The sequence below is a fragment of the Phacochoerus africanus genome, chromosome 1 (genome assembly GCF_016906955.1).
Source record: "Phacochoerus africanus isolate WHEZ1 chromosome 1, ROS_Pafr_v1, whole genome shotgun sequence".
NCBI classification, from domain to species: Eukaryota; Metazoa; Chordata; class Mammalia; order Artiodactyla; family Suidae; genus Phacochoerus; species Phacochoerus africanus.
Genome location: NC_062544.1, coordinates 141981692 through 141992744, shown reverse-complemented (window position 1 = coordinate 141992744; position 11053 = coordinate 141981692). Strand labels below are relative to the sequence as shown.

The 11053-nt window shown below is 42.4% G+C and overlaps 1 protein-coding gene across 2 annotated transcripts in view; it reads right to left on the bottom strand.

The window, feature by feature from the left end:
- Positions 1-5855: 5855 nt before the first annotated feature.
- EDEM1 (ER degradation enhancing alpha-mannosidase like protein 1) overlaps positions 5856-11053 on the bottom strand; it is a 28358-nt gene continuing 23160 nt past the window's right edge. For both annotated transcript variants that reach the window (XM_047779623.1, XM_047779615.1), the window contains one exon: positions 5856-9828. In XM_047779623.1, the coding sequence (XP_047635579.1) occupies positions 9739-9828 (90 nt within the window). In that variant the 3' untranslated portion in view covers positions 5856-9738. The remainder of the gene's footprint in view (positions 9829-11053) is intronic.

Here is an 11053-nt window from a genome sequence, read left to right as displayed (position 1 = left end):
TAATTTTTTATGCTGTACTGGAGCAAACTAAATTGTGACTTGTATTTCCTGATTTGGGAAGTTGATTTCACATACAATGAAATTCATCTATCATGAAACTTGATAAACATCTAAAAAACATGTGGACCAAACAAAGAATGCAATTAAGAATGGGTCCAGGCTAAGAATAACACTGCTGGCCCTGGGGTGCCTCTCCCTCTCTAAGCATGTTCTCTCCAGGGGTGATCCCTGTGCTTACTTTTATGATAATCATTCCATGGGTTTTCTTGATAGCTCTCCACCCTTGTTTGTAGTTCTAAGCAAGACATTTGGTTTGGGTTGCTTTGGAACTACAAATGGCCCATTGTTAAAACCACCCATTACTGAAAAAGGCAGAGGAAGCAGCTGTCTCAGTGGTTTCCAAGGGACCCCAGGTCTTGTAAAACTGGCTGGATGGGGGAGGTAGGAAGTTAGGATGGATGTGCCTAGGGAGGATGTGCCAAGTAGATAGGGTCCCCATTCCCACCCCTACTTCACCAGAGCTATGAGTTCTGGGTTACTTGCTTGTGGGGTAATCTGTTTTATAAATTCAATCACTGTGTATTTTTTTTTTGAAGATTTTATATGCTTGTTTAAAAGATTATAAACCATTGTTCATATTAGTCTAACTTACAGAAAGCCACTTCAAGAAACTGCCCATGGATATACAGCTGTCCCTCAGTATCTGCAAGTGGTTGGGTTTAGAACGCCTGTGGACACCAAAATGGGCAGAGGCTCAAGTTCCTTATGTAAAACATCATAGTGCAATAGTGCCTCCATTTCCATGGATCCAGAAAGCTGACTGGTACAATAGAGCTAGTGTTTAAGATCTGGGTGATGAAGCCACCTACTGGCTGGGTGACTTTGGGCTGAAGCTTCACTTCTTTGAGCCTCTTTCCTCATGTGAAGAATGGGAGTAATGACTGAACCTCTCTCATTGGGTTAGTCTAAGTGTTAAAATAGATAATGCATGGGAAAACTTGCTATGTTTCAGGCTTAAAATGTAAGCACTAAATGCTGGCCGTTGCTGTCTTAGTTGGTTTTAAAAAATCCAATCAGAAATATAATGTCATATCCCTTACATAAATCCATGTAAACTTTTCTGCCTCAGAAACACTTGTCTTCTAATGAAGAATTAGGCTTGGCTTGGCTTGAACAAGATGCCAAGAACCCAACTCCTTTCCCTCTTTGCTCTAGCTGCCAGGAAGCTGAGGCTCTGTAATCAGAGTATTGAGGGTATACATTAGGAAAAGAGTATAAAAAAGAGCCATGAAATGTGTATATATTGATATAAACATACAGAGAGTAGTCAAAGGGTATGTAGCCAAAATAAGTATAGGAGCAAAAGAGGTGAATCAGGTAGTTTTAATTAAAACACTGTAATTTTAATGGATTTTGTGTTATTGTGGTGTTTGTTAGCTTTTTAATCATTGTGCTTTACAGCAATTTCTCTTCTCATCCTAAATCACCTTCACTTTTAGATTCACTTTCATAACTTTAGATGATTTTTCTTAAAGGTATCCCTCTAAAACTTGAATCAACCCCTGCAGGACATGGAAAAAGTGAAGGCGTCCTTCATTCTGGGAGATTTTCCAAGTGGCACAATTGCAAGGAAAGCTTTAAGCAGGGGCCTCATACTGTGGCCCCAGATTGGCAGCATCAGCCTGACCTGGAAACCTGTGTGCAATGCATATTCTCAGGTCTCACCCCAAACCTGCTGAGTCATCAACTATGGGCTGCATCCCAATGATCTGTGTTTTCACAGACACTCCAAGTGAACCAGAGGCACTCTCAAGTCTACAAACCACTGGCTGTACTGGAATCCACTTCAGGTCCTCAAGGCAAAAATATGCATTTGTACTTGTACCTGAAATAGATCAGCTTGAGACCTGACCTTTCCCTGTTCCTACTGGTTGGCAAACAATGTCTCACTGCAGACGTTGGTTCCATGAGAACAGAGGCTGAACCACTTCGGCTCATCCCTGCTGTCAACTATAGCACAATTCCTGCTAACATCCCTCCATCCTAGAACTCAGAGGGAGGCGCTGACACTGGCCTTGTGTCGCTACATTTGTTAGGACTGAAAAATTAAGTCAGACTTTTATGCTTAGCGTATAAGTCTGATAGGGCCAATTAGTTTGAAAACAAGGACCAGCTTGGCCAATTCAGTTAAATGATGGTTGTGTTTCCTAAATTACATGAGTTTGGTCTACAGCTACAAGGTTTTGATGTAAATACATTTGAGAAGTCATAAGATAAAGGCACTTATTTTTTGATATTTATTATCAGAAAGATATCACAATTAATAAATTTTTTAAATTTCCCAACACTTTCTGAGTATTTCAGGCAATACAAGATTATTCTTTGTTCTTCTTGAAAAAAAAACAAAAAATAGAAAGATAACAAGATTCAGCCATGAAAAAGAATAAATAATGCCATTTGCAGCAACATGGATGGGGCTAGAGACTCATACTAAGTGAAGTCAGTCAGAAAGAAAAAGACAAATACCATATGATATCGCTTATATCTGGAATCTAATATATGGCACAAATGAACCTTTCCACAAAAAAGAAAATCATGCACATGGAGGAGAGACTTGTAGTTGCCAAGGTGGAGGGGGAGGGAGTGGGATGGACTGGGAATCTGGGGTTAATAGATGCAAACTATCACATTTGGAGTGGATAATCTGTGAGATCCTGCTGTATAGCACAGGGAACTATATCTAGTCACTTGCGATGGAACATGATAGTGTGAGAAAAAGAATGTATACATGTCTATAATGGGGTCACTTTGCTGTATAGCAGAAATTGACAAAACATTGTAAATCAACTATAATAAAAAGATAAAAATCTTAAGAAAAATAATAATCACTTGATAAATCTTGGAAGGCCTTTCAGGAACATATGCCAGAAATTGCAGAAGTAAATGAATGATTAATGATTGAACAACAAATATTTTTGCAAATCAGTGGTTTCCTATTCTTTGCTTGCAATGAAAATGAAAGAAAGCCCCATTAATTTGTCAGCAAATGGATTTTTAAAAATAAGTTCTTATCATAAATTATTGTGTAATTTTTGGCATATTGCTCAGAAGTTCAAAGAATTAAGATATCTGTATCTATAGATATTTACTGTAGTATATTTAAAAACTCTATCTAGTCCCACACACTTATTTATATGAATGAGGTTAGATCTACAAATATGAGAACTACGATGATAATTGGTACTGAAACCCACCTCATTCTAGCAATAAGTAGTGCTCATCCAGACACACACAATTCAATTAGAGATGGGGGGTGGAAACCTGCTATCAAATAAAAGGAAATCTTACCAACAAAATACTAGTAAATTTATAAATGTTGTTAACATAAATAATTATCAAAATGTTTATGCTCTTTACATACTAATTGTAATGTTAGCTTAAGCCTGAAATTTCTTTTTTTTTTTTTTTTTACTTTTTGGGGCAGCAGCTGCCAGCTATGCCACAGCCACAGCAACTCGAGATCTGAGCTACATACGTGACCTACACCACAGCTGATGGCAACACCAGATTCTTAGCCCACTGAGCAAGGCCAGGGATTGAACCCACATCTTCATGGATACTAGTCAGGTTTGTAACCTACTGAGCCACAACAGGAACTCCAAATCCTGAAATTTCTTAATACTTAGAGCCTCATGATCACAGAAAATGTGTTAAAACTTCTATTTGTCAAATTATATATGTTTTTGTGGCACAGTTTGATTGCATACACAGCAAATTTTAAAAGATCAAAATGTACTAAATCTGTATGAAATTCTGTGGTGGAAAAGGAAAAAAAAAAAAAAAAAACACTTGTTTGAATGTATTTTTAGAGATGATGAGAGTTCCCATCATGGCTCAGTGGTTAACAAACCTGACTAGTATCCATGAGGATGCGGGTTTGATACCTGGCCTTGTTCAGTGGGTTAAGGATCTAGTGTTGTTATGGCTGTGCTGTAGGCCATTGGCTGCAGCTCCGATTTGACCCTTAGCCTGGAAACTTCCATATGCCACGAGTGAGGCCCTAAAAAGAAAGAGAGAAAGACAGACGGTGGTAAGTAACAAATCGCAATGGTTTGTAGATTTCACTAGATGGATTTAAAAGTGTAAATTTCAGTATTATTTTAAAACCTCCCTATTTATCCAAAAGATCAGTTTAGGGTGGCCCACATGGGTTTTCCAGCAAAGGAAGCTGGTTCCTTGGCTCCCTTTTGGTCTTCTTGCTAAGCAGGTGTCAAGCTTTTCAAATAATCAGGCTGTTTTCTCCAAGAATTAGATTAGCCTGCCATTAAAGGTGGCCCCCTAGCCCTGCTCCCCTCAGAGCAGGGCTTCCTCCATACACTCCATGATGCAAGAAATTCTTGCCTTGGAAAGGTAGATATTTGAGGACCAAACTCATGAAATAGGGCATTTCTGTTGTGTGAGGGAGTCTTACTGCCTCCTTCACCCATCCCCACACAGGCAGAGGTTATTCCGAGTTGTAGGGAAGGGCCCTGTTCCAAGCCTCTCCATGCCAGCCTCAGTTCTTACCCTTCTTTGGGGTCCCAGTTTAAAGATCCTAGAGCTTATACTGGGTATCAAATCTAACAGCCCTGATTACAGGAAACACACACACAGAGCCTGTTGTGTACCAGGTACCATTGCAAGCATTTTACCCATATTAATCCATTCAATCCAACCTATGCATATGGACCATTATTATCATCTCCCCATCTAATAGATGGGAAAACTGAGGCCTAACCAGATGGTTTAAGAGGTTTAACCTGGCACCAGGTATGTCACTGGAAAAGCTAGGACTGTACCTCACACGGCATGGGTGCTGAGTCCCCTTGCTCTCCAGCCACGTCCACACATAATGCTCCAGAGCACTCACTCCACGCCACCAGGGCCCAGCACCTTATAGGGAAGATCCCGGCTAAGGCGGGATCTGTGGCTTTTTAGCTGTTGGCTTGGCTACTGGGCCTGCCTGAATTTGTCAAAAGGATTATAAACCCAGAGTACTTCATTAACACGCAAGGTTCTGACGTCAGCAAGTGCTTCCAATCTCAACTGCCCTTCACCCTGTTGTAATTCATGGTTTTTCTAAAGGCCCATCAAGTTCACAAAAACAAAGAGCTGGGACACCCAGATGTTGGAGAGGCTGAATCAGCCATCTCCTTCCAGCTCCCATCATGACTCAGGCAGCAGTGGGCACAAAGGCCATCCCTCTGAAGCCCTCCTAGCTGGGGCTTCCCCTGGACCCACATCCCACATCAACCTCATTGTACCACTACTGCCATCCTCAGCTGTAAAAGCTTAGCAGAAAGAGATTGCCTTGCTTCAGATAACACAGAGAATGGCTTCCAGGCTCTAGAGAGACTCAGATAAATGGCACCAAGAAGTGAGAATGGCACCAGATAAATGGCACCAGTCAGGGCCTGGGAGAAAAGAGGCTAAGGCAGAGAGGAGAGCAGGGATAGGACAAGGCCATTAAAAGTGGCTCTGACCCATACATGAAGGACCCTTAAATGAAGGGGCGAAAGACAAACCTGGAGTGGTATTCCTCAGGGTCTACCCGTAAAAACAAAAAAAAAAATTTTTTTTTGCTTTTCAGGGTTGCACCCGTGGCATATGGATGTTCCCAGGCTAGGGGGCTGAATCAGAGCTGCAGCTGCCAGCCTATGCCACATCCACAGCAATACAGGATCCAAGCCACATCTGTGACCCAAGCCACAGCTCACAGCAACACCAGATTCTTAACCCACTGATGGAACCAGGGATGGAACCTGCATTCTCATGGGTACTAGCCAGGTTCCTTACCAATGAGTCACAGTAGGAACTCCAACAAAATAAAATTTTTATTCATCTGGTTTACAGTTTTAAAGACTTTGTTCCCTTGTTTGTCCTGTGTGTAACGTGTACATGTGAGTATATAAAGGGGAAACAAAATGACAACTCAAAAGAATCTTTTAATAAAAATTACTCATAAAAATGCTAATAAATTTCAAAGAGCAAGATATTCCTTAGTACATTTATAAAAGAACATTTGATCCTTTTACAAAAACCTCCCTTTTAATTTAAATACATTTCTTATTTACAGATTAAACATAAAATATCATCTATAGTTGCAAAGCATATTGCACATTACAGAGAGAAGCATTTGTATATTTCAATAGAATTTTCCCCAGAGTTTCCAACTCTAGATTTTTTGTAAAAACAGATTTACCTTTTTTGTGCATAATAAATAAAAATGCAGCTTGCGTTTTGCTTTTTAAAACTAAAACAACATACCTTTAAAAATATTATTTCTCTGCCTCTCAGAAAGAGGGAAGGAGATAACGAATCAGGAAGGTCCACAGGTACTTAACACTTTCACCAGATTCACATCCCAGTTCAATAACCCTGAGCCCTGCAAAACCAGGGGACACACAGCCAAGCCACCCCACCTTCTCACTTTCCTAAGAGTCCCTGCCCTGCAGGGGACAGGCTGGATACCTGGGAATGGAAAAACAAAGAACTTTCTTTAATGTCCCTGCTCAGCCACCCTGGGGCTAGGGCAAACATCCAGCCTGATCTGTTAACAAGCACTAAATTGGAAATCCACACAAGAGAAAGACCTCTGGCAAAAAAAGAATGTCTGATGTTGAGTCTACAAAACCCAGAGCAAAGGATTACAGTTTGCAATCATTTAGTAAACTGAGCTAAGAAAATAGCTAAGAGGGTTATTTTTCTTTGGTGGGGGACCTGTAGGTGGAGGGAAAGAGGGAGGAACCAAACTCAGACCGTTAGAATATACAACTAAACTTATCTGTCTAGGGAGCTGTAGACACCATCCTGGTGCCTAAGTAAAGAGCCAACTACAGAAGTGGCGTGTGCATGTCCCATGATTCACGACCACCTCAAGAACCTGGTGGTTCCCGCACAGAGCGAGTTCTGGCAGAAGATTTGAAAGTTCTGAAGGAAAAGATGAGAAAATGAAGCTGTTTTTTCATGAAGGCCAGCACAACGAGCAAGTCAGCAAACACTTCCTTTGTCACCTCCTCCTCCAGGAAACGGAATTCCTCAGTCACACCATCTCAGCCAGCAAAGGCTGCCCTGTAATGCTTGGGAAATCTGGGGTGGGAGTTTTCAGCTCCACCCAAGCCTTACCATAAGGCAGCTTTCCACAAAGATTTTGCAAAACCATTTTCACTGTGTCAACCGAATCAGTCTAGATACTAGCTCTGTGTGGGAATACAAGGATGGTGCAGGCTCACAGCAGTTCCAAAGGATGATGTCGGATCAAGATCAGGGTGTTCCTAGGGCAAATCTCCTCTCCTCGGTCCTCCCCTCCCAGATACCTCAGGACACAGAGCACAAGGAACAGCAAACACCTGGCAGGATCTGTCCAGGTGTTGTCATTCTGACCTTCAAAAAGAAATTAAGTTTTGAACATGGCTCAAAGAACCTTCTCTGTAACTAGCATGGGACAGCATTCTGGTATCAAGTAGCACCGTTCACCTAGGCGAGGGAGTCTAGAAGCTCAACAACCAGGATCAGAGTGAGTCACTCACCCCCAGACTCACAACTGGTACAAGTCCAGTGCCTGGAAGTCAAGAGGGTCTGAGACGTAATACAAAACATACATCATGTCAGCCGGTAGCCCCTGAGGTGTCTTGGCAGCACAAGAGCCCAGGTCCCTGATCCAGAGCAAGAGCGGTGGGATGCCTGAGCCCACAGGAGGGGGGAAGGTTGGGATGTGATAACCTAACAGTGTGAGCACAGAAGCTGGAGCAGGAAACCAGGGAAAACCAGGGGGTGGGGGCTGCAACAAAGGAAACAGATACACGAAGGGCCCACTTTCTTCCCTGAGGTGCCCCATTCTCCCAAACAGTCCCTCCTCAGTTTACCTGGAGAAAAGGTACAGGGACATTTGTGCATGTGTGTGTATTTAAAATGGGACACTTTGGTTTTACTGAATCAATGAAAACATTTTAAATATATATAATATTCTCAAAGAAAATTTTCTATTCAGTAGACAAGACAATGTTGATAAACAGAATGCTTCTGAAATAAAAAATAAAATAGAAGCATTTGACTTTTTTTTACTTTAAAACAATTGGCACACCAAATATTTAAAAGGCAGAGGTGACACATTACGAAAATCCCTTTTCTAAAAATCTCAAAGAACTGAATTACATAACTATCTTAAAATCCACTAACACTTAAATTTTCAAGAACAATAAAATTTCTCCCTTTTGATTGAAAATGCAATGGCTTACACAGTACTTCCTTCTAGCTTTAAAAAGACCAAAATAAAATCTTTTGAAGTATGCCAGCAGTGACGGGTACACAACATGACGAGTGAAGTTGGAGGTTTTTAAGAGACATCCTCCCCTTTCTGCTGAGATTCATTTCAACCTCTGACATTACAGGGAAGCCAAGCTCGGAGTTCAAACCTACCTCAGCTTTCTATGAGCACTCAGCACAAGTTTAGAGAGACATAATTCCGTTTTGGCTTAGGAAATAAGAACAAAAAATGAAGGAGGCGTTTTAGCACAAGTTTCTCCTTATATATGCTTGCTTAAAATATCAGATTGAAAGGCAAGGAATGGCCAAGGCATTTCCAGAATCTTCCTTATTGATATCCATCCCATTCCCCTTTCACTGTGGTCCCACCACATAGCAATATAGAACCAGCCTGTCAAAATCCTAGCAGCAGCTGTGACATCCAGTGGCCCAAACCAAAATAGTATAAGGCACTAATCTAAAGCCTGTATTACACAGAAAAGTGGCTCAAGGATGCCAGAAAGTCATCTGATCATTTCTTTCTCCCTGACTTAGCTAATTGGCACTAGACACAGTAAACAAAAACAAAATAATTCTAACCCAAACATGGTCAGAATTAAGAATCCTTAGTTAGTAAATATAAGACAGATGGAAGCTCAGATGATCATGGGTGTTTTTCTCTCCCTAAAAGGCACCTGTTTCTGAAACTGTGGGAGCTCCTCGGGTAAATTCACAGTAAATGTAAAACATCGTCCAAAAGATCTACTTGTTAAGCTCTTAAATGGTGATATGACAACTTAACAGACTGCCTGTTATACTCTGGTTTCTCTTCAGGTCGTATAAAGCTTTTGCCTTTTTTTTAAAAGACTGCCTGTTAGAACTCGGATGAAACTGTTTTTCATTAGCAAATAATTTGTAACACTGTGATGATCACTTGGGGCACAAAGGCATAACTGGATGACTTTTCCCAGGTGACCGACGATCCCGGGTGGGGAGCTGGGAGAAACCCCACCTTTCCAATGAAAGAGAGAGGATGACAAATGCAGTAAGTAGGGATGTCAAGTGAACCTCAGGCCCTCTTGCACAGAAATCAATCCATGGACAATCTTCGGGCGGAGAGGTAGCCAGGCTTGGCGATTCCAAAGTCGGGAACTCTAAAGGTCCAGCCAGACGCCTGTCCAAGTTGCTGAGGAACAGCAGCCTGTCCCAACGAGCTGATTTCCTCATACCTTCTCACCTCAGAGTAAATCCTTAAGACAAACAGGGTGTTTTATTGAACAGAAGAGAAACACTAAAGAATGCAAGAATCTACGTGCTGAGGGGAGGAGCTGGAGAGAATTCCTGCAGCATCGTGGATGGCCAGGCTCCCATCCTCCTCCACTTCAGACTGGGTCTCAGCCTATGTCCAGCTGTTTTAGGTCCAGTTTCCAATGAGGCCACACGGGGGAGAGCAGGTCAAATCAAGCCAACCATCTGGTCAATCTGCCGCATGTAGATGCTCTTTAAGGGCAGGGAGTATCTCCTTTCATCAGGAACACGATTGCACTGAAAGAAAACAAAATGAGGGATGGGTTTGAATTCTGAATTAAAAACCCATGTGTTATTCCTCAGGAGACGTGACTGGATGGCATCACCTGGGGTTTCTTAACTGAGGGACTGTCAACACTGTGGGCCTGTCATGTGCGCTGCAGGATGTTAACAGCATCCCTGGGCCTCTCCCACTAGTTGCCCCCCGCCCTCCAGCCCCCTGTATAACAACCAAGAGTGTCTCCAGACACTGCCCCATTCCCCTGAGGACCACCAGTGTAATTTAATTTCCTCATTTTATAGAAATGGAGACCCAGGAAGGCTAAAAGACATGCTCGTGCAAGTGCAGAGTGAGCAGCACTAAAAGCTTCATCCTTCTTGGGGTCCTTAATCCACCCCAAATTGTAAAAACTGCTTTAGCTAGTTGAAAATACCATTGTTTCTCTGAGGTTATGGTTCTTTTCACCCACAGCTAAAACCTACATGCTAAGGTGCCTTTTTTTTTTTTTTTTTAATTAAAGGTTTCCCCTCCCCTCTCTTTCAAAGGAAATTTAAGTTTGAGAACCCAACATGCTGTCTGGAAACAGTTTCCACATACATTCATTACATGCTCTGCCCCAAAGAAGCATTTTCCCACTGCTATGTACTTAACTCGCTACGTCCCGATCCTCATCTTGGCAAGACCAAGACTGACAGGCCCTTTGGCTGGTCCTGACCCTCCCCCACCTAGCTTTCTGTAGATGCTGTGGTTTCTATCTGGACGCCCTTTCCTGAGAAGTGCCCCTCACCATTCCAGGAGCTACTAAGATACCATCTCTTCAATGAAGCCCTCCCTGTTTTCTAGGCAGACTAAGTCCTCCCTCCTCTGTGTTTCAACAGCACATCACACAGTCTCCCACTGGCAGTGGCTATGGGGGAACAAATCTCTGCACTGGGCCCTGAGCTTGTGCAGCACCAGGACCCCTCTGCTGGGCCCACAAGCCCAGGGCCTGGCATAACCGGATCAGGCCTATTAGAGGAACATCTCCTTCAGTTCAAATCCTGGCTCCACCACACAGCTCCATGTGACCTGAACCTCTCTGTACCTCCCTCTTCCCATCTGTGAATTGGGGATATTGAGGGGACCTACCCCTCACAGGGCTGCTATGATCAGTGAACACATCCCAGCATTTACAGTGCTCAGCATGTGATAAGCTCTATAAATACATGTTGGCTATGATTATTATTTCTCCTTCTAGTGGCC